This window comes from Crinia signifera, chromosome 2, assembly GCF_055691185.1.
Source record: "Crinia signifera chromosome 2, ASM5569118v1, whole genome shotgun sequence".
NCBI lineage: Eukaryota > Metazoa > Chordata > Amphibia > Anura > Myobatrachidae > Crinia > Crinia signifera.
The window spans coordinates 4,299,912-4,323,460 of NC_139218.1; the positions used below are offsets into that span (position 1 = coordinate 4,299,912).

The following is a 23,549-nucleotide window of genomic DNA, read 5'->3' on the forward strand; positions in this document are numbered from 1 at the left end:
AATACAGAGAACATTATAGTGACAGATGTACAATACAGAGAACATTATAGTGACAGATGTACAATACAGAGAACATTATACTGACAGATGTACAATACAGAGAACATTATAGTGACAGATGTACAATACAGAGAACATTATAGTGACAGATGTACCATACAGAGAACATTATAGTGAGAGATGTACAATACAGAGAACATTATAGTGACACATGTACAATACAGAGAACATTATAGTGACAGATGTACAATACAGAGAACATTATACTGACAGATGTACAATCCGGAGCGCATGATAGTGACAGATGTACAATACAGAGAACATTATAGTGACAGATGTACAATATAGAGAACATTATAGTGACAGATGTACAATATAGAGAACATTATAGTGACAGATGTACAATACAGAGAACATTATAGTGACAGATGTACAATACAGAGAACATTATAGTGACAGATGTACAATACAGAGAACATTATAGTGACAGATGTACAATACAGAGAACATTATACTGACAGATGTACAATACAGAGAACATTATAGTGACAGATCTACAATATAGAGAACATTATAGTGACAGATGTACCATACAGAGAACATTATAGTGACAGATGTACCATACAGAGAACATTATAGTGCCAGATGTACAATACAGAGAACATTATAGTGACAGATGTACAACACAGAGAACATTATAGTGACAGATGTACAATACAGAGAACATTATAGTGACAGATGTACTGTACAATCCGGAGCGCATTATAGTGAGAGATGTACAATACAGAGAACATTATACTGACAGATGTACAATACAGAGAACATTATAGTGACAGATGTACAATACAGAGAACATTATAGTGACAGATGTACAATACAGAGAACATTATAGTGACAGATGTACTGTACAATCCGGAGCGCATTATAGTGAGAGATGTACAATACAGAGAACATTATACTGACAGATGTACAATACAGAGAACATTATAGTGACAGATGTACAATACAGAGAACATTATAGTGACAGATGTACAATACAGAGAACATTATAGTGACAGATGTACAATACAGAGAACATTATACTGACAGATGTACAATCCGGAGCGCATTAAAGTGAGAGATGTACAATACAGAGATCATTATACTGACAGATGTACAATACAGAGAAGATTATAGTGACATATGTACAATACAGAGAACATTATAGTGACAGATGTACTGTACAATCCGGAGCGCATTATAGTGAGAGATGTACAATACAGAGAATATTATAGTGACAGATGTACAATACAGAGAACATTATAGTGACAGATGTACTGTACAATCCGGAGCGCATTATAGTGAGAGATGTACAATACAGAGAACATTATAGTGACAGATGTACTGTACAATCCGGAGCGCATTATAGTGAGAGATGTACAATACAGAGAACATTATAGTGACAGATGTACAATATAGAGAACATTATAGTGACAGATGTACAATACAGAGAACATTATAGTGACAGATGTACAATACAGAGAACATTATAGTGACAGATGTACAATACAGAGAACATTATAGTGACAGATGTACAATACAGAGAACATTATAGTGACAGATGTACAATACAGAGAACATTATAGTGACAGATGTACAATACAGAGAACATTATAGTGACAGATGTACAATACAGAGAACATTATAGTGACAGATGTACAATACAGAGAACATTATAGTGACAGATGTACCATACAGAGAACATTATAGTGACAGATGTACCATACAGAGAACATTATAGTGACAGATGTACCATACAGAGAACATTATAGTGACAGATGTACCATACAGAGAACATTATAGTGACAGATGTACCATACAGAGAACATTATAGTGACAGATGTACAATACAGAGAACATTATAGTGACAGATGTACAATACAGAGAACATTATAGTGACAGATGTACAATACAGAGAACATTATAGTGACAGATGTACAATACAGAGAACATTATAGTGACAGATGTACAATACAGAGAACATTATAGTGACAGATGTACAATACAGAGAACATTATAGTGACAGATGTACAATACAGAGAACATTATAGTGACAGATGTACCATACAGAGAACATTATAGTGACAGATGTACAATACAGAGAACATTATAGTGACAGATGTACCATACAGAGAACATTATAGTGACAGATGTACCATACAGAGAACATTATAGTGACAGATGTACCATACAGAGAACATTATAGTGACAGATGTACCATACAGAGAACATTATAGTGACAGATGTACAATACAGAGAAAATTATAGTGACATATGTACAATACAGAGAACATTATAGTGACAGATGTACAATACAGATAACATTATAGTGACAGATGTACAATACAGAGAACATTATAGTGACAGATGTACAATACAGAGAACAATATAGTGACAGATGTACAATACAGAGAACATTATAGTGAGAGATGTACAATACAGAGAACATTATAGTGAGAGATGAACAATACAGAGAACATTATAGTGAGAGATGTACAATACAGAGAACATTGTAGTGAGAGATGTACAATACAGAGAACATTATAGTAACAGATGTACAATACAGAGAACATTATAGTGACAGATGTACAATACAGAGAACATTATACTGACAGATGTACAATACAGAGAACATTATAGCGACAGATTTACAATACAGAGAACATTATAGTGACAGATGTACAATACAGAGAACATTATAGTGAGAAATGTACAATACAGAGAACATTATAGTGACAGATGTACAATACAGAGAACATTATACTGACAGATGTACAATACAGAGAACATTATACTGACAGATATACAATACAGAGAACATTATAGTGACAGATGTACAATACAGAAAACATTATAGTGAGAGATGTACAATACAGAGAACATTATAGTGACAGATGTACAATACAGAGAACATTATAGTGACAGATGTACAATACAGAGAACATTATAGTGACAGATGTACAATACAGAGAACATTATAGTGACAGATGTACATTACAGAGAACATTATAGTGAGAGATGTACAATACAGAGAACATTATAGTGACAGATGTACAATACAGAGAACATTATAGTGAGAGATGTACAATACAGAGAACATTATAGTGACAGATTTACAATACAGAGAACATTATAGTGAGAGATGTACAATACAGAGAACATTATAGTAACAGATGTACAATATAGAGAACATTATACTGACAGATGTACAATACAGAGAACATTATAGTGAGAGATATACAATACAGAGAACATTGTAGTGACAGATGTACCATACAGAGAACATTATAGTGACAGATGTACAATACAGAGAACATTATAGTGACAGATGTACAATACAGAGAACATTATAGTGACAGATGTACAATATAGAGAACATTATAGTGACAGATATACTGTACAATCCGGAGCGCATTATAGTGAGAGATGTACAATACAGAGAACATTATAGTGACAGATGTACAATACAGAGAACATTGTAGTGACAGATGTACCATACAGAGAACATTATAGTGACAGATGTACAATACAGAGAACATTATAGTGACAGATGTACAATACAGAGAACATTATAGTGACAGATGTACAATACAGAGAACATTATAGTGACAGATGTACAATACAGAGAACATTGTAGTGACAGATGTACAATACAGAGAACATTATAGTGACAGATGTACAATACAGAGAACATTATAGTGACAGATGTACAATACAGAGAACATTATACTGACAGATGTACAATACAGAGAACATTATAGTGACAGATGTACAATAAAGAGAACATTATAGTGACAGATGTACCATACAGAGAACATTATAGTGAGAGATGTACAATACAGAGAACATTATAGTGACACATGTACAATACAGAGAACATTATAGTGACAGATGTACAATACAGAGAACATTATACTGACAGATGTACAATCCGGAGCGCATTATAGTGACAGATGTACAATACAGAAACATTATACTGACAGATGTACAATACAGAGAACATTATAGTGACAGATGTACAATATAGAGAACATTATAGTGACAGATGTACAATATAGAGAACATTATAGTGACAGATGTACAATACAGAGAACATTATAGTGACAGATGTACAATACAGAGAACATTATAGTGACAGATGTACAATACAGAGAACATTATAGTGACAGATGTACAATACAGAGAACATTATACTGACAGATGTACAATACAGAGAACATTATAGTGACAGATCTACAATATAGAGAACATTATAGTGACAGATGTACCATACAGAGAACATTATAGTGACAGATGTACCATACAGAGAACATTATAGTGCCAGATGTACAATACAGAGAACATTATAGTTACAGATGTACAATACAGAGAACATTATAGTGACAGATGTACAATACAGAGAACATTATAGTGACAGATGTACTGTACAATCCGGAGCGCATTATAGTGAGAGATGTACAATACAGAGAACATTATACTGACAGATGTACAATACAGAGAACATTATAGTGACAGATGTACAATACAGAGAACATTATAGTGACAGATGTACAATACAGAGAACATTATAGTGACAGATGTACTGTACAATCCGGAGCGCATTATAGTGAGAGATGTACAATACAGAGAACATTATACTGACAGATGTACAATACAGAGAACATTATAGTGACAGATGTACAATACAGAGAACATTATAGTGACAGATGTACAATACAGAGAACATTATAGTGACAGATGTACAATACAGAGAACATTATACTGACAGATGTACAATCCGGAGCGCATTAAAGTGAGAGATGTACAATACAGAGATCATTATACTGACAGATGTACAATACAGAGAAGATTATAGTGACAGATGTACAATACAGAGAACATTATAGTGACAGATGTACTGTACAATCCGGAGCGCATTATAGTGAGAGATGTACAATACAGCGAATATTATAGTGACAGATGTACAATACAGAGAACATTATAGTGACAGATGTACTGTACAATCCGGAGTGCATTATAGTGAGAGATGTACAATACAGAGAACATTATAGTGACAGATGTACTGTACAATCCGGAGCGCATTATAGTGAGAGATGTACAATACAGAGAACATTATAGTGACAGATGTACAATATAGAGAACATTATAGTGACAGATGTACAATACAGAGAACATTATAGTGACAGATGTACAATACAGAGAACATTATAGTGACAGATGTACAATACAGAGAACATTATAGTGACAGATGTACAATACAGAGAACATTATAGTGACAGATGTACAATACAGAGAACATTATAGTGACAGATGTACAATACAGAGAACATTATAGTGACAGATGTACAATACAGAGAACATTATAGTGACAGATGTACAATACAGAGAACATTATAGTGACAGATGTACAATACAGAGAACATTATACTGACAGATGTACAATACAGAGAACATTATAGTGACAGATGTACAATACAGAGAACATTATAGTGACAGATGTACCATACAGAGAACATTATAGTGAGAGATGTACAATACAGAGAACATTATAGTGACACATGTACAATACAGAGAACATTATAGTGACAGATGTACAATACAGAGAACATTATACTGACAGATGTACAATCCGGAGCGCATGATAGTGACAGATGTACAATACAGAGAACATTATAGTGACAGATGTACAATATAGAGAACATTATAGTGACAGATGTACAATATAGAGAACATTATAGTGACAGATGTACAATACAGAGAACATTATAGTGACAGATGTACAATACAGAGAACATTATAGTGACAGATGTACAATACAGAGAACATTATAGTGACAGATGTACAATACAGAGAACATTATACTGACAGATGTACAATACAGAGAACATTATAGTGACAGATCTACAATATAGAGAACATTATAGTGACAGATGTACCATACAGAGAACATTATAGTGACAGATGTACCATACAGAGAACATTATAGTGCCAGATGTACAATACAGAGAACATTATAGTGACAGATGTACAATACAGAGAACATTATAGTGACAGATGTACAATACAGAGAACATTATAGTGACAGATGTACTGTACAATCCGGAGCGCATTATAGTGACAGATGTACAATACAGAGAACATTATACTGACAGATGTACAATACAGAGAACATTATAGTGACAGATGTACAATACAGAGAACATTATAGTGACAGATGTACAATACAGAGAACATTATAGTGACAGATGTACTGTACAATCCGGAGCGCATTATAGTGAGAGATGTACAATACAGAGAACATTATACTGACAGATGTACAATACAGAGAACATTATAGTGACAGATGTACAATACAGAGAACATGAAAATGTGACAGATGTACAATACAGAGAACATTATAGTGACAGATGTACAATACAGAGAACATTATACTGACAGATGTACAATCCGGAGCGCATTAAAGTGAGAGATGTACAATACAGAGATCATTATACTGACAGATGTACAATACAGAGAAGATTATAGTGACAGATGTACAATACAGAGAACATTATAGTGACAGATGTACAATACAGAGAACATTATAGTGACAGATGTACAATACAGAGAACATTATAGTGACAGATGTACAATACAGAGAACATTATAGTGACAGATGTACAATACAGAGAACATTATACTGACAGATGTACAATACAGAGAACATTATAGTGACAGATCTACAATATAGAGAACATTATAGTGACAGATGTACCATACAGAGAACATTATAGTGACAGATGTACCATACAGAGAACATTATAGTGCCAGATGTACAATACAGAGAACATTATAGTGACAGATGTACAATACAGAGAACATTATAGTGACAGATGTACAATACAGAGAACATTATAGTGACAGATGTACTGTACAATCCGGAGCGCATTATAGTGACAGATGTACAATACAGAGAACATTATACTGACAGATGTACAATACAGAGAACATTATAGTGACAGATGTACAATACAGAGAACATTATAGTGACAGATGTACAATACAGAGAACATTATAGTGACAGATGTACTGTACAATCCGGAGCGCATTATAGTGAGAGATGTACAATACAGAGAACATTATACTGACAGATGTACAATACAGAGAACATTATAGTGACAGATGTACAATACAGAGAACATGAAAATGTGACAGATGTACAATACAGAGAACATTATAGTGACAGATGTACAATACAGAGAACATTATACTGACAGATGTACAATCCGGAGCGCATTAAAGTGAGAGATGTACAATACAGAGATCATTATACTGACAGATGTACAATACAGAGAAGATTATAGTGACAGATGTACAATACAGAGAACATTATAGTGACAGATGTACTGTACAATCCGGAGCGCATTATAGTGAGAGATGTACAATACAGAGAATATTATAGTGACAGATGTACAATACAGAGAACATTATAGTGACAGATGTACTGTACAATCCGGAGCGCATTATAGTGAGAGATGTACAATACAGAGAACATTATAGTGACAGATGTACTGTACAATCCGGAGCGCATTATAGTGAGAGATGTACAATACAGAGAACATTATAGTGACAGATGTACAATATAGAGAACATTATAGTGACAGATGTACAATACAGAGAACATTATAGTGACAGATGTACAATACAGAGAACATTATAGTGACAGATGTACAATACAGAGAACATTATAGTGACAGATGTACAATACAGAGAACATTATAGTGACAGATGTACAATACAGAGAACATTATAGTGACAGATGTACAATACAGAGAACATTATAGTGACAGATGTACAATACAGAGAACATTATAGTGACATATGTACAATACAGAGAACATTATAGTGACAGATGTACAATACAGAGAACATTATAGTGACAGATGTACCATACAGAGAACATTATAGTGACAGATGTACCATACAGAGAACATTATAGTGACAGATGTACCATACAGAGAACATTATAGTGACAGATGTACCATACAGAGAACATTATAGTGACAGATGTACAATACAGAGAACATTATAGTGACAGATGTACAATACAGAGAACATTATAGTGACAGATGTACAATACAGAGAACATTATAGTGACAGATGTACAATACAGAGAACATTATAGTGACAGATGTACAATACAGAGAACATTATAGTGACAGATGTACCATACAGAGAACATTATAGTGACAGATGTACCATACAGAGAACATTATAGTGACAGATGTACCATACAGAGAACATTATAGTGACAGATGTACCATACAGAGAACATTATAGTGACAGATGTACCATACAGAGAACATTATAGTGACAGATGTACAATACAGAGAAAATTATAGTGACATATGTACAATACAGAGAACATTATAGTGACAGATGTACAATACAGATAACATTATAGTGACAGATGTACAATACAGAGAACATTATAGTGACAGATGTACAATACAGAGAACATTATAGTGACAGATGTACAATACAGAGAACATTATAGTGAGAGATGTACAATACAGAGAACATTATAGTGAGAGATGTACAATACAGAGAACATTGTAGTGAGAGATGTACAATACAGAGAACATTATAGTAACAGATGTACAATACAGAGAACATTATAGTGACAGATGTACAATACAGAGAACATTATACTGACAGATGTACAATACAGAGAACATTATAGTGACAGATTTACAATACAGAGAACATTATAGTGACAGATGTACAATACAGAGAACATTATAGTGAGAAATGTACAATACAGAGAACATTATAGTGACAGATGTACCATACAGAGAACATTATAGTGACAGATGTACCATACAGAGAACATTATAGTGACAGATGTACCATACAGAGAACATTATAGTGACAGATGTACAATACAGAGAAAATTATAGTGACATATGTACAATACAGAGAACATTATAGTGACAGATGTACAATACAGATAACATTATAGTGACAGATGTACAATACAGAGAACATTATAGTGACAGATGTACAATACAGAGAACATTATAGTGACAGATGTACAATACAGAGAACATTATAGTGAGAGATGTACAATACAGAGAACATTATAGTGAGAGATGTACAATACAGAGAACATTGTAGTGAGAGATGTACAATACAGAGAACATTATAGTAACAGATGTACAATACAGAGAACATTATAGTGACAGATGTACAATACAGAGAACATTATACTGACAGATGTACAATACAGAGAACATTATAGTGACAGATTTACAATACAGAGAACATTATAGTGACAGATGTACAATACAGAGAACATTATAGTGAGAAATGTACAATACAGAGAACATTATAGTGACAGATGTACAATACAGAGAACCATAGGCGAATCTAGAACTATGGTAATGGGTGGTCCTAGATCCAGACACAACAGCAGGGGGATCTTTGCGCGGCGAAGCCGCGCGGCAAAAAGGGGGCGGGGTCTCATGGGAAGGAGGCGTGGCATCACAAAAAGGGGTGTGGTATTACACGTTAGACCATACACAGTAATGCCCATTACACATTTTAGCAAACTCCGTAATACCCATTACACATAAAGCCACACGCCGTAATGCCAATAACACATAAGGCCACACAATGATAATGACCATTACACATTGTGCCACACATCATGATGCCCATTACATACTATATAACAAACCGTAATGCCAATTACATATTTGCCACATAAGTGCTGCTTACCTACGTGCTCATTGCTAGGGGGTTCTTGCTTGATGGCACCAAAGTACCCATTACACATGATGCCGCACACCATAGTACCCATTACACATGATGCCACACACCACAGTACCCATTACACATGATGCCGCACACCATAGTACCCATTATACATGATGCCACGCACCATAGTACCCATTACACATGATGCTGCACACATAATGTCCCTTACACATGACGCTGCACACATAATGCCGCTTACACATGATGCTGCACACCGTAATGCCCCTTACACATTAAGCCACACATTATGTGTAATGCCCCCACATACCGCCACTTGTAGCATCCCTTAAGCAATGCCCCCAAAAGTGCCACTTACTGTAAATTTTTATATGAGCCTTCGCTGCTGCTGCAGGGAGAGATGGAGAGCGGTGCAGCTGCATCTATGGGGAGAGGAGCACAGCGCAGCGCAGAGCACGCTCCCACTCCCCTCCTGGTGCCCCCTCTAGCCGAGTGGACATTTGAAATATTGTGAGCGCCGGCACCACATGATTAAAGGGGGGGTGCGGGCTGAGGTGAAAGCGGGGAGAAGAATTGGAGCGGAAGCTGCAGGGGTGACAGTCATTGACAGCTGGGCAGATAGCAGGGGGCTGCCCGGCTGTATTCAGAGCACTGCAGGTCACGACTGTTTGAAATAATACCCCTTTCACAACAGAAGATGCAGGGATTTACCCGGGAATATGGTCCCAGGATCATGCAGGGACATTCCCAGGCTGACCCCTTATACACCAGCCTAGTCCCTGCATTTTCTGGTGTGAGGGGGAGAGACAACCACTCCCCTCTCCCTACCCCCCTTTAACCAACCAGCTATATCTTCGGAACCAACTGACCCATTTACATAAGTCCAGTATCATATAGAAGAACTTTGGAGTTGGCTTTGAATGATTTTGGTCCTGTGAAACTGGGCTGTTTGGTTCCAGAGAAATCTGCCCTCAAAGAACATAAACAGTCATGAAATTACATTTAAGAAAAAAAAAAAAAAAAACGTTTGACCTCAATATCCCTGGAACCAATTAACCCATATGGATCCAGCCTGGTATCAGATTGAAGGCCCAGCGATTTGGGTTCGACTGAGATCAACCTCGAGCTTCAGGGATGCAGAAGGGGGAACTGGCAGCCGTTGAACTGGGTGGGGGTCGGAATTAGCGGGTCCCATGTTATCCTATAGGGAAAATGTTCCAGCTTTGCCTGGCCGTATCTCTGGTTCCTAGGGGGCTAGAGACACGGGGCTGGGCTCGTTGGAAAGCCCCATCCCTCAGCTACAAAATGGGCTAATGGGTGGTCCTGTGCACCCCCGGACCACCCCCTAGATTCGCCTATGCAGAGAACATTATACTGACAGATGTACAATACAGAGAACATTATACTGACAGATATACAATACAGAGAACATTATAGTGACAGATGTACAATACAGAAAACATTATAGTGACAGATGTACAATACAGAGAACATTATAGTGACAGATGTACAATACAGAGAACATTATAGTGACAGATGTACAATACAGAGAACATTATAGTGACAGATGTACAATACAGAGAACATTATAGTGACAGATGTACAATACAGAGAACATTATAGTGACAGATGTACAATACAGAGAACATTATAGTGACAGATGTACAATACAGAGAACATTATAGTGACAGATGTACAATACAGAGAACATTATAGTGACAGATGTACAATACAGAGAACATTATAGTGACAGATGTACATTACAGAGAACATTATAGTGAGAGATGTACAATACAGAGAACATTATAGTGACAGATGTACAATACAGAGAACATTATAGTGAGAGATGTACAATACAGAAAACATTATAGTGACAGATGTACAATACAGAGAACATTATAGTGAGAGATGTACAATACAGAGAACATTATAGTGACAGATTTACAATACAGAGAACATTATAGTGAGAGATGTACAATACAGAGAACATTATAGTAACAGATGTACAATATAGAGAACATTATACTGACAGATGTACAATACAGAGAACATTATAGTGAGAGATATACAATACAGAGAACATTGTAGTGACAGATGTACCATACAGAGAACATTATAGTGACAGATGTACAATACAGAGAACATTATAGTGACAGATGTACAATACAGAGAACATTATAGTGACAGATGTACAATATAGAGAACATTATAGTGACAGATATACTGTACAATCCGGAGCGCATTATAGTGAGAGATGTACAATACAGAGAACATTATAGTGACAGATGTACAATACAGAGAACATTGTAGTGACAGATGTACCATACAGAGAACATTATAGTGACAGATGTACAATACAGAGAACATTATAGTGACAGATGTACAATACAGAGAACATTATAGTGACAGATGTACAATACAGAGAACATTATAGTGACAGATGTACAATACAGAGAACATTGTAGTGACAGATGTACAATACAGAGAACATTATAGTGACAGATGTACAATACAGAGAACATTGTAGTGACAGATATACAATACAGAGAACATTATAGTGACAGATGTACAATACAGAGAACATTATAGTGACAGATGTACAATACAGAGAACATTATAGTGACAGATGTACAATACAGAGAACATTATAGTGACAGATGTACAAAACAGGGACTATCTTTGTGGCACATACTGTATAGTGATAGATATTCTGGAACATAGAACAAATGCTCCAGGAACATACAGTATATACTGTACAACAAAAACCCACATAATAAATTGACACGATAAATGGATAATGCCCGGCTCAGCCGCGATGCTCCTATACAGGTATTGTGCTGTGTATTGTCATCACTGGGCCTATGGACGGGATGCAGTTACAATCCCGGCGGTCGGGATCCCGGCGTTCAGAATCCCGACCGCCGAAATGCCGACACATTCTCCCTCCGTGGGTGTCCACGACACCCCTGGAGGGAGAATAAATTAGCGTGCCGAGCGTAGCGAGCCCGCAAGGGGGGGCGATCCACGTCCCCCCCTTGTCGGCATTTCGGCTGTCGGGATTCCGGCATCGGGATTTTGAACGCCGGGATCCCGACCGCCGGGATTCAATACTAAATCCTTGTACAGTGCTGGGGAAATTTGTGTGGGGTCGTGAGGACTGAGTTTGAGAACCCCTGGTGTAGAGTAACCTGTAGTGGATAGTAACGGTACTTGCCTATCATCCTCTATAAGATCCCTCCCTCCCTGACTCCTGTGCCAATGGAGTCAGGGGGCAGACTTATAGAAGTTGCTGAGGCAGCCAGCAGGCCATTACACACAGAGGCGGCTGCTGATCCATGGGTAAGGAAGCCAGAACACATAATACATACAACATCACATGGATGTTTATATGCCTCACCCACAATGTGTGGTTGGAGCTGCAGCCATGACCACTATTGATACCTGTGGCGGATCCTGGGGGGGGAGCTGATGTGTGCTGGGCTGTGGAGGGTCCACAGAGCAGCAGCCTCCTCCCTCTCACTGCACAATGTGCCGGTGCACCACTATACAGCTAATAGAAGTACAGTATTGTGCAGGTGAGACGTGTTCCGGAGGGGAAGGAGGGAGGGAGACATATAGATGTTATACCAGTTCCTCTATGTCCATAGGGATTCAGTATTGAATCCCGGCGGTCGGGATCCCGGCGTTCAGAATCCCGACGCCGGAATCTTACCAGCCAGAGCCCTACGTGTTACCGTCCATGGTATTACCATGCGGAGCTCTCAGCTACACAGATCGCAGTCATATGTCACCCGCCACGTGCAGCAGTTGACGTTGACCCCCCTGTTTTTATCCCTGCAGAAGAAGAAGAGCCCCCGGTGCAGATCGATACGGTGGACAATATCACGGTGGCACGCTGCGTCTCTGCCGGCTGGTACAAGGTTCCCTTTGTGAAGTGGCTGAATCGCCGCGAGGAGGACATATCTGAGAACTCCACCATGCTGGTCCTGGAGCAGATGGAGGATGGGCGTCACAGGGTTCTGTCAACTCTAAGCGGGGTCAAGAGCCACGAGATCTATCGCTGCCTCATCAGGGACGCCAAGAAGGCTCGGAGAGCCCGGACCGTGCACAGGAAACTAAGTATGGTAGATAGTGCGATGTGTGCATGATGTGGGATGGGCACTGCTCACGTATATGGACATAGTGGGACTTAGCGTGTTCCTGGAGAGGCGTGTGCATGGTGTCTGGGGGGATGGGCACTGCTCACGCATATGGACATAGTGGGACTTACCGTGGTCCTGGAGAGGCGTGTGCATGGTGTCTGGGGGGATGCTCATGTATATGGACATAGTAGGGCTTAACGTGTTCCTGGAGAGGCGTGTGCATGGTGTCTGGGGGGGATGGGCACTGCTCAAGTATATGGACATAGTAGGGCTTAACGTGTTCCTGGAGAGGCGTGTGCATGGTGTCTGGGGGGATGGGCATTGCTCACATATATGGACATAGTGGGACTTAGCGTGTTCCTGGAGAGGTGTGTGCATGATGTCTGGGGGGATGGGCACTGCTCACATATATGGACAGTGTGGGACTTAGCGTGTTCCTGGAGAGGCGTGTGCATGGTCTTTGGGGGGATGGGCACTGCTCACGTATATGGACATAGTAGGGCTTAGCGTGTTCCTGGAGAGGTGTGTGCATGGTGTCTGGGGGGGATGGGCACTGCTCACGCATCTGGACATAGTAGGGCTTAGCGTGGTCCTAGAGAGGCGTGTGCATGGTGTCTGGTGGGATGGGCACAGCTCACGTATATGGACATAGTAGGGCTTAGCATGTTCCTGGAGAGGCGTGTGCATGGTGTCTGGGGGGATGGGCACTGCTCACGTATACGGACATAGTAGGGCTTAGCGTGGTCCTGGAGAGGCGTGTGCATGGTCTTTGGGGGGATGGGCACTGCTCACGTATATGGACATAGTAGGGCTTAGCATGTTCCTGGAGAGGCATGTGCATGGTGTCTGGGGGGGGGGGGATGGGCACTGCTCACGCATCTGGACATAGTAGGGCTTAACGTGTTCCTGGAGAGGCGTGTGCATGGTGTCTGGGGGGGGGTGGGGTGGGCACTGCTCACGTATATGGACATAGTAGGGCTTAGCATGTTCCTGGAGAGGTGGTGGAACTCATTTCCCCATCCACCTACACGACTTGGAGCCAAGGTCAGTGCCAGAGTTTACAGAACCCCTCTGAAAAGTATAAATTTGTGCCCCCATCAAAGAGACAATAGCCCCCACAGTCTTTGTCACGGGTCTTTCCCCCAAATCCCCCAGTACACATCATCTCAACATACAAAACATTTACACATATGATTATAGGTGATGAAACTGCTACAGGTGATTATTATACAGGTGATTATTATACAGGTGATTATTATACAGGTGACTATTATACAGGTGATTATTATACAGGTTATTATTATACAGGTGATTATTATACAGGTGATTATTATACAGGTGATTATTATACAGGTGATTACTATACAGGTGATTATTATACAGGTGATTATTGTACAGGTGATAATTATACAGGTGATTATTATACAGGTGATTATTATACAGGTGATTATTATACAGGTGATTATTATACAGGTGATTATTATACAGGTTATTATTATACAGGTAATTATTATACCGGTGATTATTATACAGGTGAATATTATACGGGTGATTATTATACAGGTGATTATTATACAGGTGACTATTATACAGGTGATTATTATACAGGTGATTATTATACAGGTGAATATTATACGGGTGATTATTATACGGGTGATTATTATACAAGTGATTATTATACAGGTGATTATTATACAGGTGATTATTATACAGGTGATTATTATACAGGTTATTATTATACAGGTGATTATTATACAGGTGACTATTATACAGGTGATTATTATACAGGTGATTATTATACAGGTGATTATTATACAGGTGATTATTATACAGGTGATTATTATAGAGGTGAATATTATACAGGTGATTATTATACCGGTGACTATTATACCGGTGATTATTATAAAGGTGATTATTATACAGGTGATTATTATACCGGTGATTATTATACAGGTGATTATTATACCGGTGATTATTATACAGGTGACTATTATACAGGTGATTATTATAGAGGTGATTATTATACAGGTGATTATTATACCGGTTATTATTATACAGGTGATTATTATACAGGTGATTATTATACCGGTGATTATTATACAGGTGATTATTATACAGGTGACTATTATACAGGTGATTATTATAGAGGTGATTATTATACAGGTGATTATTATACCGGTGATTATTATACAGGTGATTATTATACAGGTGATTATTATACAGGTGACTATTATACAGGTTATTGTTATACAGGTGACTATATTATACAGGTTATTATTATACAGGTGATGAGATCATACCAGTGATTATTATACTGGTGATTATTATACAGGTGATTATTATACAGGTGATTATTATACAGGTGATTATTATAGAGGTGATTATTATACCGGTGATTATTATACAGGTGATGAGACCATACAGGTGATCATTACACAGGTAGGTGATTATACAGGTGGTTATTATACAGGTGGTTATTATACAGGTGACTATATTATACAGGTGATTATTATACAGGTGATTATTATACAGGTGATGAGATCATACATGTGATTATACAGGTGACTATATTATAATAGTTATTATTATACAGGTGATTATTATACAGGTGACTATATTATACAGGTGATTATTATACAGGTGATTATTATACAGGTGATTATTATACAGGTTATTATTATACAGGTGATTATTATACAGGTGATTATTATAGAGGTGAATATTATACAGGTGATTATTATACCGGTGACTATTATACCGGTGATTATTATAAAGGTGATTATTATACAGGTGATTATTATACCGGTGATTATTATACAGGTGATTATTATACCGGTGATTATTATACAGGTGACTATTATACAGGTGATTATTATAGAGGTGATTATTATACAGGTGATTATTATACCGGTTATTATTATACAGGTGATTATTATACAGGTGATTATTATACCGGTGATTATTATACAGGTGATTATTATACAGGTGACTATTATACAGGTGATTATTATAGAGGTGATTATTATACAGGTGATTATTATACCGGTGATTATTATACAGGTGATTATTATACAGGTGATTATTATACAGGTGACTATTATACAGGTTATTGTTATACAGGTGACTATATTATACAGGTTATTATTATACAGGTGATGAGATCATACCAGTGATTATTATACTGGTGATTATTATACAGGTGATTATTATACAGGTGATTATTATACAGGTGATTATTATAGAGGTGATTATTATACCGGTGATTATTATACAGGTGATGAGACCATACAGGTGATCATTACACAGGTAGGTGATTATACAGGTGGTTATTATACAGGTGGTTATTATACAGGTGACTATATTATACAGGTGATTATTATACAGGTGATTATTATACAGGTGATGAGATCATACATGTGATTATACAGGTGACTATATTATAATAGTTATTATTATACAGGTGATTATTATACAGGTGACTATATTATACAGGTGATTATTATACAGGTGATTATTATACAGGTGATTATTATACAGGTTATTATTATACTGGTGATTATTATACAGGTGATTATTATACAGGTGATTATTATACAGGTGATTATTATACAGGTGATTATTATACCGGTGATTATTCTACAGGTGATTATTATACAGGTGACTATATTATACAGGTTATTATTATACAGGTGATTATTATACAGGTGATTATTATACTGGTGATTATTATACAGGTGATTATTATACCGGTGATTATTATACAGGTGATTATTATACAGGTGATTATTATACTGGTTATTATTATACTGGTGATTATTATAGAGGTGATTATTATACAGGTGATTATTATACAGGTGATTATTATACAGGTTATTATTATACAGGTGATTATTATACAGGTGATTATTATACAGGTGATTATTATACAGGTTATTATTATACCGGTGATTATTATACAGGTGATTATATTATACAGGTGATTATATTATACAGGTGATTATTATACAGGTGATTATTATACAGGTGATTATTGTACAGGTGATTATTATACTGGTGATTATTATACTGGTTATTATTATACTGGTGATTATTATAGAGGTGATTATTATACAGGTGATTATTATACTGGTGATTATTATACAGGTGATTATTATACAGGTTATTATTATACAGGTGATTATTATACAGGTGATTATTATACCGGTGATTATTCTACAGGTGATTATTATACAGGTGACTATATTATACAGGTTATTATTATACAGGTGATTATTATACAGGTGATTATTATACAGGTGATTATTATACAGGTGATTATTATACAGGTGATTATTATACTGGTTATTATTATACTGGTGATTATTATAGAGGTGATTATTATACAGGTGATTATTATACAGGTGATTATTATACAGGTTATTATTATACAGGTGATTATTATACAGGTGATTATTATACAGGTGATTATTATACAGGTTATTATTATACCGGTGATTATTATACAGGTGATTATATTATACAGGTGATTATATTATACAGGTGATTATTATACAGGTGATTATTGTACAGGTGATTATTATACTGGTGATTATTATACTGGTTATTATTATACTGGTGATTATTATAGAGGTGATTATTATACAGGTGATTATTATACTGGTGATTATTATACAGGTGATTATTATACAGGTTATTATTATACAGGTGATTATTATACCGGTGATTATTATACAGGTGATGAGATCATACAGGTGATTGTTATACAGGTGATTATTATACAGGTGATTATTATACAGGTGATTATTATACAGGTGATTATTATACGGGTGATTATTATACAGGTGATGAGATCATACAGGTGATTATACAGGTGATTATTATACAGGTGATTATTATACAGGTGATTATTATACCGGTGATTATTATACCGGTGATGAGATCATACAGGCGATTATACAGGTGATTATTATACAGGTGATTATTATACAGGTGATTATTATACTGGTGATTATTATACTGGTGATTATTATAGAGGTGATTATTATACAGGTGATTATTATACAGGTGATTATTATACTGGTGATTATTATACAGGTGATTATTATACTGGTGATTATTATACCGGTGATTATTGTACAGGTGATTATTATACAGGTAATTATTATAATGGTGATTATTATACCGGTGATTATTATACTGGTGATTGTTATACTGGTGATTATTATACAGGTGATTATTATACAGGTGATTGTTATACTGGTGATTATTATACTGGTTATTATTATACTGGTGATTATTATACAGGTGATTATTATACAGGTGATTATTATACCAGTGATTATTATACAGGTGACTATTATACAGGTAATTATTATACCGGTGATTATTATACAGGTGAATATTATACGGGTGATTATTATACAGGTGATTATTATACAGGTAATTATTATACCGGTGATTATTATACAGGTGAATATTATACGGGTGATTATTATACAGGTGATTATTATACAAGTGATTATTATACAGGTGATTATTATACAGGTGATTATTATACAGGTGATTATTATACAGGTGATTATACAGTTGATTATTATACAGGTGATTATTATACAGGTGATTATTATACCGGTGATTATTATACAGGTGATTATTATACAGGTGATTATTATACATGTGATTATTATACAGGTGATTATTATACAGTTGATTATTATACATGTGATTATTATACAGGTGATTATTATACAGGTGATTATTATACAGGTGATTATTATACAGATGATGAGACCATACAGATGATTATTATACCAGTGATTATAATGCTGGTGACTATATAATACAGGTGATTATTATACAGGTGATTATTATACAGGTGATTATTATACAGGTGATTACTATACGGGTAATTATACAGGTGATTACTATACGGGTGATTATTATACAGGTGATTACTATACGGGTGATTATTATACAGGTGATTATTATACAGGTGATTACTATACGGGTGATTATACAGGTGATTATTATACAGGTGATTACTATACGGGTGATTATTATACAGGTGATTACTATACGGGTGATTATTATACAGGTGATTACTATACGGGTGATTATACAGGTGATTACTATACGGGTGATTATTATAAAGGTGATTACTATACGGGTGAATATTATACAGGTGATTACTATACGGGTGATTATACAGGTGATTATTATACAGGTGATTACTATACGGGTGATTATACAGGTGATTATTATACAGGTGATTACTATACGGGTGATTATACAGGTGATTATTATACATGTGATTACTATACGGGTGATTATTATACAGGTGATTATTATACATGTAATTACTATACTGGTGATTATTATACAGGTGATTATTATACAGGTGATTACTATACGGGTGATTATTATACAGGTGATTATTATACAGGTGATTATTATACGGGTGATTATTATACGGGTGATTATTATACATGTGATTACTATACGGGTGATTATTATACAGTTGATTATTATACAGTTGATTATTATACAGGTGATTATTATACAGGTGATTATTATACAGTTGATTATTATACGGGTGATTATTATACAGGTGATTATTATACGGGTGATTATTATACAGGTGATTATTATACAGGTGATTATTATACATGTGATTATTATACAGGTGATTATTATACATGTGATTATTATACAGGTGATTATTATACAGATGATGAGACCATACAGATGATTATTATACCAGTGATTATAATGCAGGTGACTATATAATACAGGTGATTATTATACAGGTGATTATTATACAGGTGATTACTATACGGGTGATTATACAGGTGATTACTATACGGGTGATTATTATACAGGTGATTATTATACAGGTGATTACTATACGGGTGATTATTATACAGGTGATTACTATACGGGTTAATATACAGGTGATTATTATACAGGTGATTACTATACGGGTGATTATTATACAGGTGATTACTATACGGGTGATTATTATACAGGTGATTACTATACGGGTGATTATACAGGTGATTACTATACAGGTGATTATTATACAGGTGATTATTATACAGGTGATTACTATACGGGTGATTATTATACAGGTGATTACTATACGGGTGATTATACAGGTGATTATTATACAGGTGATTACTATACGGGTGATTATTCAGGTGATTATTATACAGGTGATTACTATACGGGTGATTATTATACGGGTTATTATTATACAGGTGATTACTATACGGGTGATTATACAGGTGATTATTATACAGGTGATTATTATACAGGTGATTATTATACAGGTGATTATTATACAGGTGATGAGACCATACAGGTGATTATTATACATGTGATTACTATACAGGTGATTATTATACAAGTGATTATTATACAGGTGATTATAGGACCCCATCGTTCCATGTGGTAAATGTCCTCATCTCGCCATGTATGTTCTGTCTCTTGCAGAAAAGGGAGTTCTCAGAGAATATGGAGAGTTTTAAGGTCCTCGATGTCCCTGTAAGCCCAGACTCTGAAGGAACAGAGAAGTAAGAAGACCTCCTGTACATCCCCCCACAGATGTCAGGAGATGGGACCAGCCCAGACTGTAGTATATAGCCACCTCCATTCCCTGAGCATCCGCAGGACCCATGAGTTATAGTGAGACCTCCACAACTGCAAGAGAGTGCAGGGGACATGCGCTGACCACCTCGGGGAACACTGATTGGCCAACAGACATGATGACATCATAAGCATCAGCATACACAATAACCCAACCACTGCTTATGTTCCTCCCGTTATTTTGCCTACCATATGCCATGTATGTGTATAGTACTTCATTATTATCATACATGTCATAAATACTCAAACAAATAACACTCATGTTACAGACACATATAACAATATAACAAATACACACCTATAATAAATACCTAGATATGTGCTGTATTCCGCCTACTTATAGTAATGCTCGGATAAGTGTAAGGCTTTCATATAATAAATACATATGTATAACACATATAATAGACATAAAATGCTTGGAATATCTGTGTTTATTATTCTTGATTGGCATTTACCCAATAAGTGAATATACCATAAAACCTGAAAAACTGTGTTTTTATCTTTTATTTTAAAATATGGAAAGGGGACAAAGGGCTGGTTATTAGCAGTTTATAGCACATCTATGAAACATTGCAAGGTGGAATTGTCCTTGTCCACCTTTATGTTTGATATGAAATAGGACATGCACAGTTTAACAAACCAAGCACATCAGCAACAGAGACCACCAGTATTGTGGCTGAAGTGCTTGGTTTGGTTGGGCTCCCATAAACCAATTTTTGTGAAGGACTGCCTCTGATCACGAATGAGCAGGCTGATGCTGGTGTTATTTACCTTATAATCTTGTAAAATAAGCAGATGCCTCTGCAAACAATGTTAGGATTACAGTAAAAATAATTTCACACCCAAGAGGTGGCTCTTTTGGTCTTATGCCCAGGCATCTCAATGGCTTTCTATTTATCATGGTCAAGAACTGCAGTCACTGGCATCTGACTTACACAAACAACATCAGCAACATCCTCAGTGTCAAACATTAGTAGCACACACATATCCCCCTCATCCTGTTCCGCTTCCACACAAGCATCCTCAATTTATGTCGTACCGCTCCCCACATGTGCAGATGGTGGATGGAGGTGAAAGAGGCTTCTCTATGAAGACATTGTCAGACTCATACATAGCTAATGTGGACAACTGCAGACTCTCCTTAGAGATGTGAGATGATAATTTGTGCCACTGCTTTAATTATTTTAAGTAAATAGATGCATAACTGACTGTTGCAGAACCACCGCTCATAAATAAAGACCAAGGACTGAACGTTTCCTTTGTCTCCTACCACTGCACGAAAGTGAATGGCATGGTTTATGTTTTTCTGCACTAAACTTTATGTTTATTGAAGTGTTTTTTTCTTTACCACTGTATTTAGTTTTTTTGATATTAGATAGAGTACCCTGACTTAGCACATCAATGCCCTTAAACATCGGTTTTACTAGATGATGTTGAAGGACTAGATTTATCATCAGGGAAGGTGGCAGCAGCTGCAGCGCTAGTATTTGCTTGCTGTTCCTGCTCTTCTCTTGACTGATCATCTTGATCCATATTGATGAATACATGTATTGATGTACAAAAACAACTACATTTTAATAGTATTATTTTCTTTAAAAAATCACCAATCTCTGCGGAGTCATAGTAGTTATATGCATAGGCGGATCTAGAATTATGGTAATGGGTGGTCCCAAATCCAAATACATAAGCAGGGCGGACATTTGTGCGGCGAAGCCGCGGCGCAAAAAAGGGGGTTTGGCCTCATGGGAGGAGGCATGGCATCACAAAAAAGGGCGTGGTATTACACTTTAGACACACTGCCTATGTGAATGCAGTGGGGTACGGCCTGTGGAGTCACACTGCCTATGTCAATGCAGTGGTTTATGGCCTGTGGAGTATCACTGCCTATGTGAATGCAGTGGGCTATGGCCTGTGGAGTCACACTGCTTATGTGAATGCAGTGGGGAGTGGCCTGTGGAGTCAGACTGC

At 36.4% G+C, this 23,549-nt stretch overlaps 1 protein-coding gene across 1 annotated transcript in view; it reads left to right on the forward strand.

Annotated features, from left to right (window-relative positions):
• Window positions 1–22,232, forward strand: part of LOC146058649 (butyrophilin subfamily 2 member A2-like) — a 58,526-nt gene extending 36,294 nt beyond the window's left edge. Inside the window, exons 4-5 of the mRNA XM_083170921.1 lie at window positions 13,636–13,919; window positions 21,429–22,232. Coding sequence (XP_083027047.1) covers window positions 13,636–13,919; window positions 21,429–21,512 — 368 coding nt within the window. The 3' untranslated portion in view covers window positions 21,513–22,232. The remainder of the gene's footprint in view (window positions 1–13,635; window positions 13,920–21,428) is intronic.
• Window positions 22,233–23,549: the final 1,317 nt, after the last annotated feature.